At 44.7% G+C, this 22,482-nt stretch overlaps 1 protein-coding gene across 5 annotated transcripts in view; it reads right to left on the bottom strand.

Moving 5' to 3' along the window:
- Positions 1-726: 726 nt before the first annotated feature.
- AGO1 (argonaute RISC component 1) overlaps positions 727-22,482 on the bottom strand; it is a 41,239-nt gene continuing 19,483 nt past the window's right edge. For 3 of the 5 annotated variants that reach the window (XM_058442203.1, XM_058442204.1, XM_058442205.1), the window contains 8 exons: positions 17,921-18,105; positions 10,996-11,155; positions 10,726-10,816; positions 9,457-9,651; positions 7,278-7,412; positions 6,582-6,683; positions 5,752-5,999; positions 727-5,508 (listed from right to left, as the gene is read on the bottom strand). In XM_058442203.1, the coding sequence (XP_058298186.1) occupies positions 5,400-5,508; positions 5,752-5,999; positions 6,582-6,683; positions 7,278-7,412; positions 9,457-9,651; positions 10,726-10,816; positions 10,996-11,155; positions 17,921-18,105 (1,225 nt within the window). In that variant the 3' untranslated portion in view covers positions 727-5,399. The remainder of the gene's footprint in view (positions 5,509-5,751; positions 6,000-6,581; positions 6,684-7,277; positions 7,413-9,456; positions 9,652-10,725; positions 10,817-10,995; positions 11,156-17,920; positions 18,106-22,482) is intronic. The other 2 variants (XM_032160232.2, XM_032160233.2) reach the window with 1 other exon arrangement.

The following is a 22,482-nucleotide window of genomic DNA, read 5'->3' as shown; positions in this document are numbered from 1 at the left end:
TGAGTTTCTTAGGGGGCTGTATACTATGTTTCTCTTCTCTTTTTCTAAGCTATCTCATTCATGCCTATGGCTTTAACTACCATCTATAAGACTCCCATATCTATAAATGCAGTTTTACAGTCTTACCTGAGCACCAACCTGTGTTTACTGGACACCTTACCCTTACTGCCCCACAAAAACCTCAAAACTCAGTCTACACGACATTGTCTTTCTTCAAAAACTCCCCACCTTCCTTCTACAGTCTCCCCGTCACCCCCATCTTGACTGGCAGAATGTCCCAACACACTCCTATTGTCAAGGAGAAACCTGGGAGCTAACCTCTACTCCTGTCTTCTCCTCCCACCAGCCATCGAGTCCTATTAATTCTATCTTGTCTCTCAAATCTGTCCCTTCCTCCCTATATTCGTTGCTGTAGCCTTATTCCACTCCCTCACTATCTTCCTCCTATGCCAGGGGACTATTTGGCTAATCATATCCCCCACCAAACTTAATTCCCTTAATGAGACAGACACGATTTTCCTCATTTTGAATTGTGCCTGCCCTCCCCACAATACTGCTGGCACAGTGCTTTGCATGTTTGCTGAAGAATAAATGAAGGCTCTGTGAAGTATTCCTGCATAACGGTCTACAGTATTATTCTCACCTAAAATCTATTAGAGATGTAATCAGTCCCAAAAGTTTGTTTTGCTGGTAGGTAAAAAAAGAGAAAGACCGCACTTTAGAAATAGAAGCCACTGTTGTCTTTATAAAACACAGAATTGTGCTGCTGCTGCTGCTGCTGATGTTGCTTGCTTCAGAAGGAACTGTACATTACAGCTGCTGGGATAATTTCACAATGGACTGGACAAGGTACAGCTCAAAGCAGGACACAAACACAAGTCTCAAAGGGAAACAAATGCAAACAAGTACACAGCTGTGGGGATCCAGAGACATTTCCCCATCCATGCTGGACTTGAGAGGGATAAAAAGTTTAGAAACTAAAGTGAAAACCAGAGTAGTCACACATGCCCACCACATGGCTGCTAAGTGCAACATCACATACCAATTAGGCTGGACTGTGTGCACAGGAAAGTAATTTCATTTTTCCTTATTGCTACTACACCAAGGGACTCAGTGCATTCAACAAATGTCTTTACTTGCACAATTCTTGGAGGGTTTCCTATTTTCCTCTGTAAAGAAGGAAATCTCCCTTTCCCACCTCATTCTGTTTTGTTTCTAGCTCATTCCTTCCCCTCCCTTTCTTGGACACCCAAACAGCAGCCAGAGGTTCTAAGTCAGTATGAATAGAGTAAGGGGAGAGCACCAACCCAGCCTCTCTCCCTGCCCAGGGAGAAGGCAAGTCCTATTAAGTCGGAGGAAAGAGAAGAACAGAAAATACCTCCTTCCCAATCTGCTTAGAAGGCCAAATAGTAAAAAGTGCCCTGCATATCCCTGCCATGATCAGATTTTAAGAAGGAAGGTATTCCAGCTACCATCCTGGATTGGCCTAGGCCCCATATATAAATAAAAATAACTTCCCCCAATGTAGTTTCCAAAACTGCCTTTTGGCTAGTTTGAGATGATTTTTCTACCCCGATGGGGAAGAAACTTCCAACCTTGTTAGTTACACATGATTCCAGGTCCAAAATTGTCCCACCAGCCTTACAGATATCCTATGGGCCAGCTAATAGTCAGTGCGCCCTTGGCTGCCCATCTTGAGTGCTGGCCTTATTCACAAACAGAAAAAAAAAAGTATCCAAAAACACTGCTGCTTAGCTAAATAGGAGGCCACGGAGAAGCTATCTAGCAGGTGGGCATTAGGAGCTTTTAAGGGAAGTTTCAAATTTCTAGGTATCTTCTTCTTCGGCTTTATGTTAAGCCTAAATTCCCAGCAACAATAGCCCCAGGCTTATCCCTGGAGGCCAGTGTAGCACCTCAATCCCTAATGGATCAGGTTGGACTGGATAAACAATCAAAGAACAGTGCTCTCCTTTCCCACCTTTTATTCAAATTCTCTCCATTCTCTTCTCATCACTCTTTTTCCTTTATGTCCATCCCCTAACACTCAAACCCAGGATACCCAAGTAGCTCAACCCTAAGACGATCTCAGAAAAGCCAGGCCCAGGTAAAGAGAAAAAGAACCAGATTTAGAAAAAGCAATGAGAGAAACCAGCTCCAAGGAGTGGACAGGTGTGGAAAATGCCAGAAACCCTCCTGACTTCACACAAGTTAGGCAGGTCAGTTGCTCTTCTCTAGTGTAAGCTTGAGGGCAGTCCAGCCCAGGTGGACATCTCTGGGCTTGGGGAACAGGTTCTTGGTCTTCTGCAGTCAAGGAGCTAAGCCTGACCCTGCCAGCTAACAGTGGAATCATTGCAGTCATGCAGAGATTTTGTCATCACATAGGCAGACAGGCAGACAGGCAGGCAGGCAGGCAGGCCGGCCAGCAAGCAAGCAGAGTGAATAGAAGAAAAGGGAAAGGAAGCCAGGGAAAGAGAGAAGAGGAAAAGGAAGGCAAAACAGTGGTACAAAGGGAGCAAGAGACCCAACTAAGAGGATGAGGCTGGGGGTCCCCCAAGCACTTCCTTGAAGCTTGGGTAAGAAGCACCACTTAAACCAAATCCACACGAGCCAAAGCTTGCTGCCAACACCACTTCTCCATCTGCATGCACCACCTTTCAAACAGGAATAATCCTCAAGGTCGGGGTATTTTTCAAGTCTCAAAAATTATTTTTTTACAAAAAAATCAGAGTAAGAAGTCATTTCTTGTCATTGCCCAAAGCTGATTCTCTTGTTTTTTATTTCTTGAATGGCATATGCCATGCCAAAGGGCTAAAAATGCATTTCAAGCCCCAGCTGAAAACCAACTGGAGAGAGTGAGGCAAAGAGAGAAAAGGAGAGAACACAAACTTGTTGCTGGGAGTAGAGGCTGCCACCTACTCCCTATGGACATTTGCAAATGCTGGTGAATGACTGGACCCTCCAGGAATAGTGCCCTGATCCTAGCCCCAAAATGTACCCAAGTAGAGAACATGCAGAGCCCACTGTCCCAGGAGAGCTCCCCTCCCCAAAGGGTGACAGAACACGAAGTAGACTGTATATGAAGGCAATGGACAGGGCAGATGGAGTGTTAGCATCACTCTCTTTAGGCACTTGTGTAAGGAATGTAGGCTCTCCAGTGAGCTGCCTCCTCCCAGAGCCCTCCATTCTGTTCTTCAGCTGGGCTTGTGCCTATATAGGGCACCCCATGCTGTAGCCAGCAGGAAAAAAGTAAAGGAGGAGTTACTCAACAGTCCTGATGCTTTCTCCATAATGAATGTTTGTGCTACGTTTTATGAGTTGCTGAACAATGTAGCCAACCAGAACAGAACCTGGGATAGATTGTTTTGCATAGCAAATCTGGGTCATACAAGGGCAGCTGACGGGAGGAAATGGTAGTTCTAACTCTACAGGCCAGGATTTAGACCCTTCTTCCTCCAGCTGGCCTCCAAGCCTGGGCTAGGTCTAAAGTAATCATGGCTTCATCACCAGATCAGGATAGATCCAAGCCCAGCCTCCTCAAAAAGAGGAAATTCCACACTGAAGTTGCAACTCCCCATCCCAAGCAGTGGGGCAGGAAAAAAATGAACAGTCAAGGAAAAAGGGCAGTGGGGGATGCTTGCTTCAAGGCCAGCAGAGACCAAGCTAGAACCACCACCTTCTCCAGTCCTGCAAGACAGCCAAACCCCATGTCTCAAGATGACAAAAAAAAAAAAAAAAGCCCATGCCACCCACTCACATGCCCTAGTGGGAAACCAGGAAAAATTCATTTGTGTAAACAGAAGCAATAGGGAGCAGCAAAATTCCCCAGCCTGTCCACAGGACACACTGGAATCTAGGATGAGCCAAAGGGTCAGAGGACAGTCCAGGGGAAGGAAAAAGATGCACTTGCAAGAAAGAGTGCAGGACAGTGCAGAGGAGGGAGGCTATAGCAAGCAAAAGGTATTATCTGCACAGAGGAAGGATGGAGCCTGGACCCCATCTTGGGGCGATAACCACCCCCTCCCTACCTAGCCAGGTCAGGTACACAGTTCATTCTGATGGCTCAATGTTTCCGGGATATAAACTCATCAGGCATGGGAAGGATTTCCAAATTTTGGCAATACACTCAAGTTATGGTATAAAAATAACATTTTGTTTTCTCTCTTTTTTCTCATTTTAGACCTAAGAGTTTTTTGTTATAAGACACCCCAGTTTAGAAATATTGAAACATAAGAGACTTGACCATCAAGGGAGAAAATAAGCCAAGAGTGAAAAATGCTATGAAAGTAACTCCAGACCTGGGTGGGGCAGGAGGTAGGAGGAACGAGGAGAAAAGGAGGCGTAAGTGGAAAGGCCAGGGGCCAGTCATCTCAGCAGCTCCGAGACTTGTCATGTTTGAAAGTGCAAATGTCAATGGATTATAACCATCTTGAGGTTGTGATCTTTTAAAAAGCTCAATGAATGAGGAAGTCAATTCCTTCAAATGCAAAATAGCTGGCTTTCTGGCTGGAGGTTTGTTGGGTCTGGGGTATTTCTTCCCCATCTACCTCCTCTCCCACCCCCACCCCATTCCCCAAAGAAAGGTACAAAAGGTTGCAGTTCTGCAGCATTACCGTTACAGGGAAGGCACTGGTTACCCACCAGCGGGCGGAAGGAAGACAGGGTCGTGTCACTTCAAAGCTAAGTGCCATAGTGCCTTAAGTATTACTAGGGGCTGGATGTCTGTCAGGGAGGAGAAGTAAGGTGGGGCAGAAAATGTGGACAGAGAGGAATAAGGGGAAGGTAGGGGGTGGCAGCTGGGGGAGGAGCAACCAAAACCATTAAAAAATCTTCCTACAAACTGGATTCCGAACCCATTAAAACATCTAGTATCCTAAAATATTGATCTGGGTCTGGTTTCATTTTTCTTCTTAAACAAATCTAGTCCTTTTCTGATTAAGGCTCCTAAAAAATCCTTCCCTCCTCCCACCCACTTTCTCAAGCCCCTCACTTTCCCATCTAAAGTATCAAACCCAAACCTAACCAGCTTTTGTCTGCAGGGCTACAGAGTTGACCTTACCAAGCTGTCAAGCATGAGTCTTTAGCACTGTGAGTCACATGAGACACCTGTGTGTATGGTGGGCACCAGTGCTGCCCCTTTTGGTCCAGTGGGGTCAGGGCCAGATGTGACAAGATGGGGTGAGGGGTGGGGGACATGAGGTTGATATCAGAGATTTCTGGCTGGTGGTCTGTCTTGCTGGCCCTGTTCCCCACTCTTACACCACCTCTACAGAAGGAAACAAGGCGTCCTACACTCCTCCCTACCCCACCTCCCTCCTCCTTGCTTCCTCTGGATTTGGGTGGCACAGCTCCTGGGGCTTGGAAAGCTTTCTTCTATCCAGTGAGGTAACAGCGTTCTGCCTTCAAGCGAAGTACATGGTGCGCAGAGTATCCTGGTGAACCTGCACGGCTTTGGCCAGGGCCTGGGGGTCCCGCCCATTGCTCTGCCCCGATATGTGGCTCCCCTCTCCACTGAAAAGGAAAAAATGAAAGAAGTCCTTCCTGGTGAACTGAGCTGCTGCTAATTCCCTCACCCAGCCCTGGGATGCCAATTCCCATACCAACTTTAAGAGAAAACCCCAACCCAGGATTGGGCAGACGAGCCCAATGACACCAAATTGGACAGCACTCATTTCCTGCTACCCAAGAAAAGTTGAGAAGATCTGGCACAATAGGCTGAAGCAAAAAGGAGGCCAACCTGATCCCAGGCCTCACCTGTCATGCTCCTTGTCCACCAGGTGGTATCGTGCCCGGAAAGCCACCAGGCGGGCATAGTAGGCAGGTGCTGGGATAGAGACAGAGCGTGTGCATCGTACGTAAGTGTGGCACAGCTGGTACGTCAGGATCTGGAGCTCATCCGCTGTGAAACGGTTGTCATCCCAAAGAACATAGTAATGGGATGGTCGGCTAGTGCCCTGGGAAGATAGGAAGGTGAGGGGTCCCAGGCTGGGCAGAGGAGATGGCTGATAATAGGGGAACAGGATCACTATTAAGAATATGGCTGGGTAGATGATTCACCCATGAACAGACAGATGCAAAACTACCAATGTCATAAAGCACTCTTCTTATAAGCAACCTGCAAGTGTACTCAGGGCTTATTAAGAGAGCAGTCCTGGCCGGGCACAGTGGCTCATGCTTGTAATCCCAGCACTTTGGGAGGCCAAGGCGGGTGGATCACTTGAGGTCAGGAGTTCAAGACCAGCGGGGCCAAAATGGTGAACCCTGTCTCTACTAAAAATACAAAAATTGGCTGGGCATGGTGGCGCATGCTTGTAATCCCAGCTACTTGGGAGGCTGAGGCGGGAAGGCAGGAAGACCGCTTAAACCCAGGAGGTGGAGGTTGCAGTTAGATGAGATTGTGCCACTGCACTCCAGCCTGGGGGACAGAGCGAGACTCCGCCTCAAAACAAAACAAAACAAAACAAACAGAAAAGAGAGCAATCCTAATTTGGATGTCCTTCAGTGATGACTGATACAGTCTAGAGGCAATGTGAATGAACAACTCATCTTTGACCCACTGGAACCCCAAGATAAAGCCCAGCTACCTGGATGCCTGCGTGGCTGCACAGATAGAAGTCAAACTCAAATGGGTGGGTGATGTTGGTGTCCACTGTGGTCCCAGCTGGGATGTTACCACTCTTCCCAATCTGTATAGAGACAAACACAACCAAGATCCCAAGACCTGCCTGGCCCTAACCAGGACCCTGGCTCAATTCTACTCTGACTTCACCAAAATCCCAGGAACAAAGCCAAAGTTGCTATTCCCTGAGGGTACTGAATCTTAAAATAATATGCTTCTAAAGTCACACAGACCTGTGTTCAAGTCCTATTAGCTGTGTGATCTTAGCAAGTCATTTAACCTTTCTGAGGTTAAATTGGAGATAATAATAATACCTACCTCACAGGGCTGCTGTGAGGAAGACGCCTTGTACAGTATCTGGCACATAGGAGGAGTTCAATAAATGGTAGTTCCCCTTCCCTTCTCTAGGAGCTGGTCTATATATGGGGTCTAGGCCAGGGAGCTAGGAGGAGGGAAAGGAAGTATAAGGGAAGGAGGGGAGAAGGTGGACACTAGTGAAGGCGGTGGCAGAGGAAGGACCACAAAAGCTAGGAGGAGGGAAGGGGCCAGGGAGGATGGATAGGACAAGGACTAAATCCCCAGCCTTTATCTCAAGGGCTTCTTCTCTATTAAGATAAGGCAAACAGAAGGAGGGGATGGGAGGCCTTAGTCCCTCACTCACTCGCTCATTCTTGTCAGCACAGAAAAGGCGGGTGTGATGGCGTTTCTGCACCACAATATAAGTGATCCCCGGCTGGTAGTCCTTTTCCAGTTTGATGCAGGCATCACGAATGGCCAGTAGCTCATAGTGGAGTATCTGGGCACAAAATGGGGAGGGAAACAAAGAAATACACAGTTCCTTCACATACCCTTCTGAACTAAGGAGTTGCCACTTGTAATATAGCTTTTGGCTCAGTCTCCCTTTATATGCTGATGCTCAACAATTAGAGATGATAGGCCCTTCTTGTCAAAAGCAGCCTTATACGCAGTTCACTTAATATGTTCCTATAAAACCTTGGCCAGGAGGCTTGGCATCAGAAGACAACACTCATCTGGTTCCTGTGTATAAAGAGACCTAATATCAAGACACAGAACCAAGGTTCACAGAGAAATCACTAAAATCACAATGCCCAAAGTTAGTTTCACTCAGGATCAGGTGACTAATGAGAGTTCTCCTTTGGGCTCCAAGAGCAGACAGGTTGTGGACCACCAGAGAAGAGCAGACATATAGTTCCATAATGGGTGCAGAGAGAGTAGGTGAATTCAGTCCTGCAAAGCAACAGGATTATAAGAAAATAGGCTAGCTAAGGGAAAAGCTAGAAGTAAATAATCATAGGCAATAGTTGCCTGTGGCCGTGGATGTCAGATATAGAGGGTCAAAACTGTATGGTAGAGAAGGATAGACTTTGGAATCAATTAGATTTAAATCCAAGCTTTATCTAGTTGTATTACATCAGGCAAGTTATTCAACTCCACTAAGTCTCATTTTCTCCACGTCTATTAATGTCACTAAGACCTGCTTCACAAAGCAGTTATGAAGACTAAGATAGACAATTAAGTAAAAGCATAGAAAACCTAGTAGGGCTTAATAACTGCTGATTGCTTTGCTAAGCAGTTTGAATTTTAACCCAAAGCTATGTGAAGCCACTAGACATTTCTGAACAGATATGTGATATGATAAATGTGTCTGATATTTTAGAAAATACTGGATGACTTAGAAATTGGGCATAATGGCCGGGCACGGTGGCTCATGCCTGTATTTCCAGCACTTTGGGAGGCCAAGGCGGGTGGATCATTTGAGGTTAGGAGTTTGAGACCACGACATGGCGAAACCCCATCTCTACTAAAAATACAAAAATAAGCTGGGTGTGGTGACTCATACTTGCAGCCCCAGCTACTGGGGAGGCTGAGGAAAGAGAATCGCTTGAGCCCGGGAGGCAGAGGCTGCAGTGAGCTAAGATCACACCGCTGTGCTCCACCCTGGGCAAGAGCGAGACTCTGTTCCCCCCGCAAAAAAAAAGAAAAGAAAAAAAAAGAAACTGGGCATAACAGTTAAGAGCATAAACTATGGAATCAGACCAATGTGTCTGAATCCCAGTTCCTACTCCTAATTATCTTTGATGACATTAAAGATCATGTAACATTTCCAAGCCTGTTTTCTCATCTGTTAAATGGAAATACACTGTTATTCCAAAGGACTATTGTAAAGCATTAAATAGAACACATATTTCCACTCAGATTTAGGAAAAAAAAAAAAACATGAAGTGCTTAGGACAGTTCATGGCACATAGGAAGTTCATTGGAACAGTAGTTATAATACTATTAAATGGTAGTCAAGGATACCAGTTCAGGATAGAAGTTAAAAAAAAAAAAATGAAGGCTGGCAGTGAGAAGGAATAGGAGGAATATTATCAAGGAGGGTCAACAGCATTAGTTCTCAAATGTAGTCTCCAGACTATCAGCATCGCCTAAGAACTTGTCAGTATTGTAAATTCTTGGCCCTTATCCAAGACTCACTGAATCAGAAACTCTAAGGGTAGAGCCCTTAAAACTGTTTTAACAAGCCCTCCAGGTGATCTTAATGTAAGCTCGCACTTGAGGATCACTGGTCTAAACAATCAGTCTCCAACATGAACCAACTACTTAAATAGACACTGAGGGTCTTCTATTATGAGAAGAAAAATCTACAGATGCTTGTACACTCCATCCCTCAGTTGCGATCTTTGCCCACAAGTCTGCCCCATTTAGCAAAGCTCCCTAAGAAGTGACACACCTCTCAGTGCCAATAGCTTAGAAAATGTAGTAGCACCTAGCTTTCCAGTCATGATGTGAAGGTTTTCTCCACCTACTGTGGGCCCTACCTGGGGTAGCTGGCCTTCAGGCACCCCATCTCGGTAGAAGATGATGCGGGTAGGCTTGAAACGGGTGGACTTGTAGAACTGGATGAGGAGCTCACGCACCATGTAGGACAAGTCTTCAATGATCTCTTGCCGTGGTCGCTGTACCCGCACAGTAGCACAGTATCGGCTGGGGTGGGCATCCATACTGCCTACCACCTGAGAGTCAGAGAGAAAGGATTAGCTCCTAGAACCTTCACCCTCACTGTCAGGCTATGGGTTTGTGGAAAGGCTTCTTAGCAAGAAAACTACAACTGAATGACTAGGGCTTGAGATTCAATGAGCCCTGGTTTCAATCTCTATTCTATCACACAAGCAGAAGTTACTCAATCTCTCTGATCTTTTTTCCTCTTCTTAGATGGTGATAAGAACACCTGCTTGCAGTGCTACTGGGGTCCATATTAAGCACCTTACACAGGGCCTAGCCCATAGTAGGTACTTGATAAATTGATTTCTCTCCCCTTTGCAGAGGAGCATGTGAAGGTTTAGCACTACTAAATCAAACAATGGCCTCATCCAGTCCCAAGTTTATCCTTTTTCCCATTCAAATGCTAATCTACCCAGGAATCATGACCATAGTAACAGTGTTCTTGTGGTTGATGGAAGAAATGCCATTTATAAAGGAGACAGCGGCCAAAGCCTAGGAGAGATGGCCACAAGGAAAACAGGGATAAGCATATTATAGGGTTTCCCTGCACTTACTGAGGTTAAGACCAGTGTGCTTACAGAAGTGTGAGGGTTTAGGAAATATAAGTGGGGAAGAAGGTCTGATCCCTAGCAATTTGGAAGCCCCTAAGAGACAAAGAGCAGAAAAGTCAGGAGAGAGATAAGAGAAATATCTAATCTATTATATAGATCGAGGTGAGGATGGGCAGAGCAAAGCACAGTCCCAGCAACTATGTAACTCCCTTTAAAGGGATTTCAGAGAAGATATAGTCCCTCCCCTACATCCCAAAAGCAGGCATGGGGAAAGAGAGACATTCAAATGCAGAGCAAGAGTGATGCAGAATGAGTCAAGTCTCTGGCTACACTCTCACTACTCTCCCTGAAAAAAAGACACCATACAGAGCTACTTTTATGAGATATCAAGGGAATGGGAATTGGGAATAGTGAGCTAAATGGAGATCTTATGAAGGCTCAAGAGCCAGCGCTGAGGGAAGGAAATCATGGGCAGTTTTGAGGACTCAGACCGAAGAGGAGAACCTTATGAAGCAGCTACAGAATATCACTCACTGCTGTGATAGAAGGTTTTTTCCCATCCCCTGCTGGGGGGTGTGTAACATCTGCTCCCAGGAATATCACTGGCTGTTGAAAAACGGCAGAGCTGAGCAAGGAAGAGAAAACAAAATGGTGAGGCGCTGGGTCTTCTCTAGCTGGCACCATCCAGTACCCACTCTGCTCTTCTCCCCCTTGTGTCTGATTCACTCTGCCTGGCCAGGGTCCTATCTCATCAGTTCCCAGCATGGTACCTTGACAAGGGCAAGTGGACAACAGAGTTCATACCGCTGGTGTGGGACTAGGATGTTGTTAATGCCACCAAGTTTGACATTGATCTTGAGGCAGAGGTTGGACAGAGTCTGAGGTGAGGTCTTGACCACGTTCTTCACCTGCACACACTGCGTAGCCATTCCCAAGAGCGTATCTCCAACACGTTTCACCTCAGCTATGGGCGGGGAGAGAAATGATTAGTGCATTCAACAAATATTTACTGAATGCCTACTAGATGCCAGGCAGTGTATGAGGTGCTAGGGAACACAATAATGACAGGAAACACATAAGGTCCCTACTCTCAAAGTGCTTACTAAATAGGGACTAATTTTAAAAATCGTGAAAATTACAACACTGATAAATGACACAACAGAAAACTTCATGGAACAATGACAACATAAAACAGGAAATAAAAACCTAGTCAGGAAAGGATTCTTGAGTAGGTAATGATTGAAATGAAATCTGAGGACAGCAAAGGACTTAGAGGAGAGGGGGAGTTTGAGAGACAGCATTCCAGGCAGAGGGAACAACATGCAAAAATGCACCCTGCTAGAAGATAGCAAGATGTGTTTGAGAAACAGAAAGGCCATAGCAGCTAAAAAGAAGAGCAAGGGGAGCATGTTGTAAGAGAAAGAATGTGGTCATTAGACTGACCTACCAGAGGAGATAAGGGTAGCCTAGATTAACAAGACGGGTGAACGCCGGGCGTGGTGGCTCACGCCTGTAATCCCAGCACTTTGGGAGGCCGAGGCAGGTGGATCATGAGGTCAGGAGATCGAGACCATCCTGGCTAACATGGTGAAACCGCATCTCTACTAAAAATACAAAAAAATTAGCCAGGCATGGTGGTGGGCACCTGTAGTCCCAGCTACTCGGGAGGCTGAGGCAGGAGAATGGCGTGAACCCAGGAGGTGGAGCTTGTAGTGAGCCGAGATTGTGCCACTGCACTCCAGCCTGGGCGACAGAGTAAGACTCCATCTCCAGACAAAAAAAAAAAAAAAAAAGACGGGTGAGTTGTTGAGATGGAGAAAAACAAATGGATTCCACAGATATTTAAGGGACTCAAATTATAGACTACGTGTGTGAGTAAGGGAAAAGAAAATTTTTATGGATAACTTTTAAGTTTCCAGCTTCTGTAATAAAAATAGGCCAGCCGGGCATGATGGCTTACGCCTGTAATCCCAGCACTTTGGGAGGCTGAGGTGGGTGGATCACGAGGTCAGGAGTTCAAGAACAACCTGGCCAACATGGTGAAACCCCGTCTCTACTAAAAATACAAAAATTAGCTGGGTGTGGTAGCATGTGCCTGTAATCCCAGCTACTCAGGAGGCTGAGGCAGGAGAATCGCTTGAACCTGGGAGGCAGAGGTTGCAGTGAGCTGAGATCACACCCAGTGCACTCCAGCCTGGGTGACAGAGCAAGACTCCGTCTCGGAAAAATAAAAAAATAATAATAATAAAAATAAAAATAAAAATAAAATAAAATAAAAATAGGCCATAAATTATTTGTGAGATATTTTGAGTCTGAAGTAGTTTTTTGGTCATCTCAGTGAGGATATCAACTAAGCAAATGGGTCTCATGGTTCGATGCTCAAAAGAGTAGTCTGAAATGGAGATGCAAATTTGTGTGATAATTAGGTACAGGTAGTAGTTGAAGGCATTTTTTTTTTTTTGAGACAGAGTCTCACTCTGTCTCCCAGGCTGGAGTGCAGTGGTGCGATCTCGGCTCACTGGAAGCTCCGCCTCCCGGGTTCACGCCATTCTCCTGCCTCAGGCTCACTGCAAGCTCTGCCTCCCGGGTTCACACCATTCTCCTGCCTCAGCCTCCCGAGTAGCTGGGACTACCGGTGCCCGCCACCACGCCCGGTTGATTTTTTGTATGTTTTTAGTAGAGACGGGGTTTCACCATGTTAGCCAGGATGGTCTCGATCTCCTGATCTCATGATCCACCTGCCTCAGCCTCCCAAAGTGCTGGGATTACAGGCGTGAGCCACCATGCCCAGCCGAAGGCATGATCTTGAGATCACTAAAGAAGATAACATAGTAAAAAGAGAAGACAACCTAGATCTGAATCTTGAGGAACTCCCAGTATTGGCAGAACAAGAAGATGAGTCAGCAAAGGACAAAAAATCCAGAAAGCTAGAAGGAAGACTAAGATAGTGTTGTATCACAAGTGCCAAGGGAAGAAAGAGAGTGTTTCAAGAAGGAGCAAGTGGTCAACAAAGTGAAATGTGTCTAAGAGATGAGGTAAAATCAGGACCAGAAATGTCCTCTGGAGTTAGTGATATTAAGGTTAAAAAAAAAATTAGTGTATAAAGGCAAAAATTGTTGTGGTGATTTAAGGTACCAGGAAGAAAATGTAGGACTGACCAAGAATTTGGTATGCTTTCAGTGGAAGAGATTTCAGCATATTTGAAAAGATCATATCTACTTCCAAGAGAGACGGAATAGTGGCAAGCCAGTTCTACAGACGACACTCAGAAAAGCCAGATAAAATATAAAAATTTAAAGGCAGCAGAGAATGCTAAGAAAACAAGAACTAGAGGGGGTAAAATTCCAGAGAGGGAGAAAAAAAAAAAAAATCTCAGCGGTGAGCTATCTTCTGGCAGTTGCTTTTACCTTGGGTACATTTGTTGAATCTAGGTGTGGGTAGGAAGCTAAGAGTCTAAGCTCTGCACCACTGCCATGGAAAAGAAAAGCAACAGTTTTTGCTCTGTTTAGAGATAAATTAATTCTAAATATGAATGATTTTTTTAATCATTCAAAAAAAACACTTAAAATAGTAACTTCATGACCCTGGCAATCTTTTTCATTTTTTTTTTTCGAGACGGATACCAAGTTTGGTAAGGATATGAACTATCTAGCACTCTTATACACTGCTGGTGAAAGGATAAATTGGTATACTTAAAATCCACTCCTAGATATACTCCCCAAAAATATGGTTATACATGTTCAAAGGACACACAGAACAGTGTTCACTGAAGCATTATTATTATTATTATTATTTTTGAGACAGAGTCTTCCTCTGTTGCCCAGGCTGGAGTGCAGTGGCACAATCTTGGCTCACTGCAACCTCCATCTCCCGGGTTCAAGCAATTCTCCTGCCTCAGCCTCCCAAGTAGCTGGGATTACAGGCGCCCGCCACCACACCTGGTTCATTTTTTGTATTTTTAGCAGAGACTGGGTTTCACCATGTTGGCCAGGCTGGTATCAAACTCCTCAACTCAGGTGATCCACTTGCCTTGGCCTCCCAAAGTGCTAGGATTACAGGCGTTGAGTCACTGCACCCAGCCTGAAGCATTATTTTCAACAGTCAAAAACTGGAAACAATCCAAATATGTGTATTAACAGAATGGATAAATAGATGGAAATTGTGCTATATTCATATGATGGAAAAACTATAACAAACCACAACTTTATGTTGCATGAAAGAAGTCAGACACAAAAAAAGTATATACTATATGATTCTATTTATATAAAGTTTAAATATAGGCAAAACTAACCTATGGTATTAGAAGCCAGCGTAGTGGTTACCACTGGTAGGAGGTTGTAGTGACTGGGGCTGTGGTAAGGTTCTGCTGCTGAACTGGGTGCTGGTTACGCTGTGACACTTTATGAAATATCACTGAGCTGAACATGTAAGATTTCTATATATACAGTTTAATAAAAAGTTTACATTAAAAAAACAATAATATCAGTTTAGTGGAGAGGAAGCAATTAAATATACTAAAGACAGGATAGGTATAGTACCTGATCAGAACAGGGCAAATGTGACACTGTCCTTCTACACTCTCAGGGCAACCAAATGCCAATGGGACCTTGCTTTGACCATCACTAGGAGGATTCCATTTTACCCAGCCTCCCAGGAGGGATGGTGAAGGGTCTTTAGAAGAATCTGACTGCTGCTCTTTTCTGCTGGCTTAGTTCCTAGGCAAATGACTCCACTGCTTAGGAACTAAGCCAGCAGAAAAGAGTACCAGTCAGATTGTCCAGGTGGTATAATCAAGGAACCACATGTAAATGAAAGAAACTCGAGGTCCCAATAAAATATTTGAGGCTAGAGAGAAGTGTAACATAATTGAGCCCAGGAAAGGGAAAATTTTGCGTAAGTATTGCCTTTCCCAAGCATGCTGTACCATTCCTAAGCCAAAACACTGGATTTTCCCTTTAATGGAGGGAAATCAGAAACATGAATACTTACTCAAGGAAGTTCTCCTAAAAAGCATCCTTATCATCCATACAAGAGCCCAAGAAAGACAAGGACTGAAGATCAAACAACTTCTCTCCATAAGTTAATTACTGAGTATTGTATCAGTGAAAGGCATTACCTTAGGTGTGTATATAGAGAGGAAAGATTTCAGAGCAGAATCAGATCCACTCCACAACAAAGTATCAAGTAAGGTAGTAACTGATCAGTGGCCTGATAAACTAGAAGAATCCAGAAAAAGACAAGTTCACTCTCCAGGTGAAATGTCAGAATAAAAAATAAGTAGTATTTAAACTGGGTATTAAAGGATGGAGAGAATTTTAAGGGCAAGGTGGGGGACAAGAAGAAGAGGATGCAGATACTCCAGGCAAAGGCAAATAATGTGTACAACACCAGAGACTGAAAACCACAGACAAGAAATGAGCACTCAGAGTGTCAGCTACATGCCAGGCACTGTGCTAGATTCTGCTTCTTATATAATTAATTCATGATGCTTAGAAAGGTTAGGTATATGTCCAAGCCAGTTGACTGGTATGGCCAGGATTAAATTCAAATTCAGCTCTCTTCAACAATTCCAGAACCAGCAATCATTCCAGTATGAGTGGCAAGTGAACAGTGCAAGATAAAGCTGAAAACATTAAACTAAGATCAGGTCTATGAAAACCCTTTATGCAGTAAATAATAGGAACCAATGAAGGTTTTTTTGATAGCAGAGTCACAAAAAGTCTTACTTGGAACCCATTCGAGAAAGTCTTAAGGCAGGGCACAGTGGCTCATGCCTGTAATCCCAGCACTTTGGGCGGCCAAGGCAGGCAGATCACTTGAGGTCAGGAGTTCGAGACCAGCCTGGCCAACATGGCGAAACCCCATCTGTACTAAAAATATAAAAATTAGCCAGGCTTGGTAGTGCGCACCTGTAATCCCAGCTACTTTCAAGGCTGAGGCACGAGAATCACTTGAACCCGGGAGGTGGAGGCTGCGGTGAGCTGAGATCGCGCCTCTGCACTCCAGCCTGGGCAACAGAGCAAGACTCCGTCTCAAAAAAAAAAAAAAGGAAGGTTAGAACTCGGTTGAGAAGTGTGGATCAAGAGCAGGGCATATTATCTTGAGAAAAATGTGAAGAACAATGAAGGTGAAGTGAAAAGACAGACTGAATGAAGGTACTTAGAAGCAACTGTGATGTCAAATACAGAAGTAGTAAAGACAAGGGTTTGTAGAGAGGGCAAACTACTGAAGAGATGGTCCAACAAAACACTTCCTAAGAGCAGAGACTATATCTATTTTATTCATCAATATATCCACATCTTGGACAGTGTTCCATACATAATAGGTGATCAATAAACTCTTGAAGAAAGGGAGAGAGGCCAAAGGGACAGACAGAAGTTGCAGAGGGTTCAAGGATTGAATCAAGATTTTAATCACCTATAATAACAATAGGTGATGATTAAAGCAACCGAAATGAATGGGAATTTTAATAAAATGTAAAGGCAGAATGAGAAGGCAGACAATAGGAACCTGTAGAATACCAAGGATTCCTGGTAATGACAAAAATAAATAAGGAGAGATAGAAGAAAATATCCAGAAGTCAAGAGGACAACTGAGAAAAGTCATTGGCAATCCTGTGCAGAGGAGATTTAGGAGAAAGGTAGACAGAAGGCAAGATGGCTGAAAGAGGCTAAGGAATAAGTGGCTGGTGAGGTATAGGGCATAGAGAATATAGAGAACTCATTCAAAAAGTTTGTTTTTGTTTTGTTTTGAGACAAGGTCTCACTATGTTACCCAAGCTGGGTAACTGCAGCCTCAACCTCTTGGGCTCAAGAAATCCTCTAGCCTCAGACTCCCAAGTAGCTGGGACCACAGGTGCACAAGATGACTGGGTAACTATTTTTTTGTAGAGATGAGGTCTTGCTTTGTTGCCCAGACTGGCCTCGAATTCCTGGGCACAAGTGATCCTTCCGCCTTGGCATTCCAAAGTGCTGGGATTACAGGTGTGAACCACCGTACCAGGCTTCAGAAGGTTTAATGAAGGAAATAGGAAGACAAAAGCTAAAAGAGATGGCAAGATTGTGGTAATGTGCATTAGGATGGGGAATCTGAATATATTTGAGGGTTGAAAGGTATAAAGTCTCAAAGGTAGCAGGATGGGCTGGGAATAAGAGCACAGAGGAGTTTAGTTGAGCAAGGTAAGAAAAACTCTTATTCGTTTGAAGCAGGAGAGATGGAGATGGAAAATGGCATAAAAGAAAAGTGCTGTGACAGAAATTTATATAATCAATCTTATTCTAAAAAATGAGAGGAAAAGAGGAGAGATAGCAAGCCTCTCAAAAAGTCCAAGTAATTACCAGGCAACACGATACTAACAGGACCACCTATTCTGCTTGGTTGTGCTGCACGATGTTCAGATAAACAATGCACTCCTGAGGATAGAAACGCACTCCTAAGGATAGGAATCTAGACCAACCCGTCTCTGTACCTGGCCCAGCTTAGCCTGGCATGAGGACCAGCACACAAAGGACCCCAGTATATGTTGCTGGGAAGGAGTGTGTGCAGGTAATTAGGATCTGGGATAACTCAATGGCTCAGGCATGCTATTTCTCCTACAAGAGGAGCACTGACATTAAGTAACAGCTCTGGTCAAAGCCAAGAATCTACACTGAGTCCTTCCCAGGAGACCCCAGGGAACTACGCTGAGAAGAGTCCTATCACCATTATCACTGTCCCAAGAGAACTGTACCATACACCGGCGTCTTCCCTGGCAGGATGACAATAATGAGCTGCAGCCCTGAGTAGGTGTTCTTGAGATGCCGGAACATAGGCTCCACGCTGTCTGCCCCCTGTGCATATTTGCAGAAACAAGGTTGACCCTGGATAGGCATCCCCGCATCCTTGGAAATCTTCCGCAGCTGGTCTGTGAAGTTCCTGTACACACGCATGGTCACAAAGGAGGCAGTGAGTCTCACGTGAATTCTTCTGACAAAAATCCATCCATCTTAGGTGCTTAGCACTATAAGAGGCACTGAGAGATTGGTTTTTTGTTTTTTGTTTTTTTTTCTTGAGACAGGGTGCTCTGTCATCCAGGATGAAGTACAATGGCACAATCTGGGCTCACTCAAGCCTCGAGCTGCTAGGCTAAAACAATCATCCCATCTCAGCCTCCTGAGTAGATAGGACTAGAGGAATGCCACCATGCCTGGCTAATTTTTTTTCTTTTTGGTAGAGATGGGATCTCACTGTGTTGCCCAGGCTGGCCTCAAGTTCCTGGACTCAAGTGATCCTCCCACCTCGGCCTCCCAAAGTGCTGGGATTACAGGCGTGAGCCACCGCACCCAGCTAACACTGAGATTCTAACATGAATGATACACAATAATAGCTAATGTAAAAAATACGTTTATAGTTGAGTAAGGTAAGAGAGTACTTGCTAAGTGTTCAATGGTACAAGCAAGGAGATGAGGAAGCCCAGAAAAGGGACCTATGGGAATTCTCAGGGTTCCCACCTTGCCCCACTCAAGCAGCTGATTCCTGCACTTCATTACATGTCCAAAGAAATAGAAAGATGCCCACGTGTAAGGCCTTTCTGCTCAAAGCAAATGAGGTTCCAAGAGTGATGGGAGCACAGGAGATGCTCAGTAAAAATGAGTTCCCTCCTTCCCAACTGGTTCTTTAATACCTAAGAGCCAATTATTAAGCTTCCTTTGGCTTTAGGGCTTTACCCTGGAGAGGAAGACAAGGTTTCAAGAGAGGACACACACTCAGTAGAGTAAAAAAATCAAGCTACATAAAGATACTCAAAAACTGAAATAAGCAGCAGGAAATTTAATTTGTGATAATCTTCCATTTAAATTTAAAAACAATGTACAAGAAGAGAATGGAAGCAGCTGTTTAGGAGATGTTATTATATAGCATACAAAAAGCAATGTGATAGTTTTGTGAGAAAGTGTTTTTTCACATATTTAGTAAAAACACACAAGAAAGTCTGATACTATTATGCAAAATTTAAAATCATTTATATATAGGTATATAAATTGAGCAGGATGGTTACAATAATTCATAACAGTGGCTTCAACAGAAGGGAGGAATGGGGCTGGCGCAGTGGCTCACACCTGTAATCTCAGCACTTTGGGAGGCCAGGGTGGGTGGATCACTTGAGGCCAGGACTTCGAGACCAACCTGGCCAACCTGATGAAACCCTGTCTCTACTAAAAATACAAAAAAACCTAGCCAGGCATGGTGGCGAGTGCCTGTAATCCCAGCTATTCAGGAGGCTGAGGCAGGAGAATCACGTGAAACAGGAGGCAGAGGCTGCAGTGAGCCGAGATTGCGCCACTGCACTCCAGCCTGGGCGAGAGCGAGGCTGTCAAAAAAAAGAAGAGAGGAATGGGACTAGGGTGGAGGACATGAAGGAACATCAAATTTATCTGTAATATTTACATTTAAAAAAGGATAAAGTAAATATGACAAAAATGGATACATGTTATTCTCTACATTTATTATCTTAAAAAAAACTTTTCAAAATGAATGTTAGAATAAAAAAACACGACCTAACCACTGTTTCATGTAAATAACAGCTAGGGCTTTGACCATTAATAGTATGTTTTCCATTTTTCTGCCCTGTATACAACTGCAATGTAGCTATTAAAAAGCCAGTATGTTACCAGATTTCATGAATAGTGGGTCTCAACTTCAAGGAAAGACGTATTTCCAATCTTCTCTCTACTATCAGACTACACTTGGAATATTGTGTCCAATGCTGGGGGCCACAAAGTATTGTGAGATGTTTAAGATGAGGAAGGTCCTAAAATCCCATCTTAAAGGTGATATAGCTAAAGTAATAGGGCCTCTTTAGCCAGAAAAAAATTGAGGGTTGCATCTAGAACTCTCTCATCCATCATCCCCCAACTATTAGTTTGTCAAACCCCATAGCACCTTCATGTTTTCCCCCACTTAATCAGTGGAAAGGATATCCTTTCTCAGTGCTCTGGATCCCATCACCTCATACATACTTAGGGACTTTGCTCTATTTATTTTCCAGTTTCTCTGAGTTATATCTTCAATCTCTGCTTACTATGTACATTCTCCCTGGACAATCTCAGCCACTGCCATAGATGACTTGGAAATCTTTAACTTTAGCCCAGTCAGAACCACAGATTTAACTGGCTACTACTGACCCAGATGCACAAGCCACATTCTTACCCCTTACAACTAGGTGTCACTGATAAACTCTTCCAAGTTTGAGTTTCTGGGTTTATTGGTGCCCATACCCCAAATGGCCAAACAATAGATTATCCCAAAAGAAATGGACAAGGGAAGGACATGGGAGAAAGACAAGAGCACATAGAGAATAGAACTACAATGAAGTGACTATGGCACAAAGGCAAAAAGTTGGGATCCTTTCCAATGTTGCCAACCAGCTTGGCTTAAATGGGGGCTAAAGAACTCAGAAAAAGGCCAGGCCCGTCGGTGGCTCACGTCTGTAATCCCGGCACTTTGGGAGGCCGAGGTGGGCGGATCACGAGGTCAGGAGATCGAGACCATCCTGGCTAACACAGTGAAACCCCATCTCTACTAAAAATACAAAAAATTGGCTGGGCATGGTGGCAGGTGCCTGTGGTCCCAGCTGCTCGGGAGGCTGAGGCAGGAGACTGGTGTGAACCTGGGAGCCGGAGCTTGCAGTGAGCCGAGATGGCGCCACTGCACCTGGACGACAGAGCAAAAGAACTCAGGAAAGGAGACAAGAACCCATTTGCAAGAACTACAATTATGATGGTGTTTGTGTATCTGTGAGGGGTAAGGGAAGAAGAGCAAGGGCAGGTCCCATAGTCCCCAGATCCATCAGGAGCTGTTAGAACTTTTTTGTTTTTTTTTTCTTGAGACGGAGTCTCGCTTTGTCACCCGGTTGGAGTGCAGTGGCACAACCTTAGCTCACTGCAACCTCCGCCTCCCGGGTTCAAGCGATTCTCCTGCCTCAGCCTCCTGAGTAGCTGGGACTACAGGCACGCGCCACCACGCCCGGCTAATTTTTGTATTTTTTAGTAGAGACGGAGTTTCACCATATTGGCCAGCCTGGTCTCAAACTACTGACCTTGTGATCCGCCTGCCCAGCCTCCCAAAGTGCTGGGTTTACAGGCAGGAGCCATCGTGCCCGGCCTAGAACTTATAGGATCTATACTGCCCAGCAAACTCCTGGGCTCAAGTGATCCTCCTGCCTCAGCCTCCTGAGTAGCCAGGACTACAGGCACACACCACTGCACCCCAGCTAAGAACGAATTCTCATGATGACTCCAAGGTCAGCTGAATTCGTCATGGCATACTTCCCCACTACCCTTGTCTAGCCAAAATGGTCGGCTCCATCAACTCTTCCTCATCCCTAGAGTGCACTGACCCCACTCCAGATCCAGAGAATATGAGAAGAAACCACTTCAAAAGATGGCAGTAACCAACTAACTGTATGTTGTATGTATGAAACAACTAACTGTGAGTTTTGTGGCATTTTAAACCTATGTCAATAAAACTTTTAAAAAAAAGGCCGGGCACAGTGGCTCATGCCTATAATCCCAGCACTTTGGGAGACCGAAGCAGGCGCATCACGAGGTCAGGAGATCGAGATCATCCTGGCTAACACGCTGAAACCCTATCTCTACTAAAAATACAAAAAATTAGCCGGGCGTGGTGGCGGGTGCCTGTAGTCCCAGCTACTTGGGAGGCTGAGGCAGGAGAATGGCGTGAAACCCAGGAGGTGGAGCTTGCAGTGAGCCAAGATCGTGCCACTGCACTCCAGCCTGGGCGACAGAACAAGACTCCGTCTAAAAAAAAAAAAAAAAAAAAAAAGACTCCAGGTGAGGGGTTGTTGACTTCTCAAGCCATTACTGCCTAGTTTCTTTAAACCATTTGGCTATGACACTTTCCTCATTGGTGCCATCTACTCCCAGCTACAGTGGCACAGAGGCCCTGACAACCAGCTAAACAAGCTGCTCTATTTTGTTTCCAATTAGGAACACAAGTTTTGAAGCTCAGATCTGATTTGCTTCCAACTCTGACACTTTCCTGATGATGTGCAAACTTTGGACAAGTTACTTAACCTCTTTTGAGCCTCAGTCTACTGAAAATGGACATATCACCACCTACTCACTGTAAAGATGAAATGAGAGAATATAAATTAGGTACTTACGTATAATTTTGGCGTAAACATTACAGTCATCACTATTTATTACCAATGATAATAATTATAATAATAAAATAATTCAGGCCTCTCTTAGGAGATTCATGCCCTAAAATCAACATCTTTGACACAGATATGGC

This window comes from Hylobates moloch, unplaced genomic scaffold (assembly GCF_009828535.3).
Source record: "Hylobates moloch isolate HMO894 unplaced genomic scaffold, HMol_V3 SCAFFOLD_8, whole genome shotgun sequence".
Classification (NCBI taxonomy): domain Eukaryota; kingdom Metazoa; phylum Chordata; class Mammalia; order Primates; family Hylobatidae; genus Hylobates; species Hylobates moloch.
The sequence above is the reverse complement of the archived record's forward strand: the minus strand, read 5'-3'. Positions and strand labels throughout refer to the sequence as shown.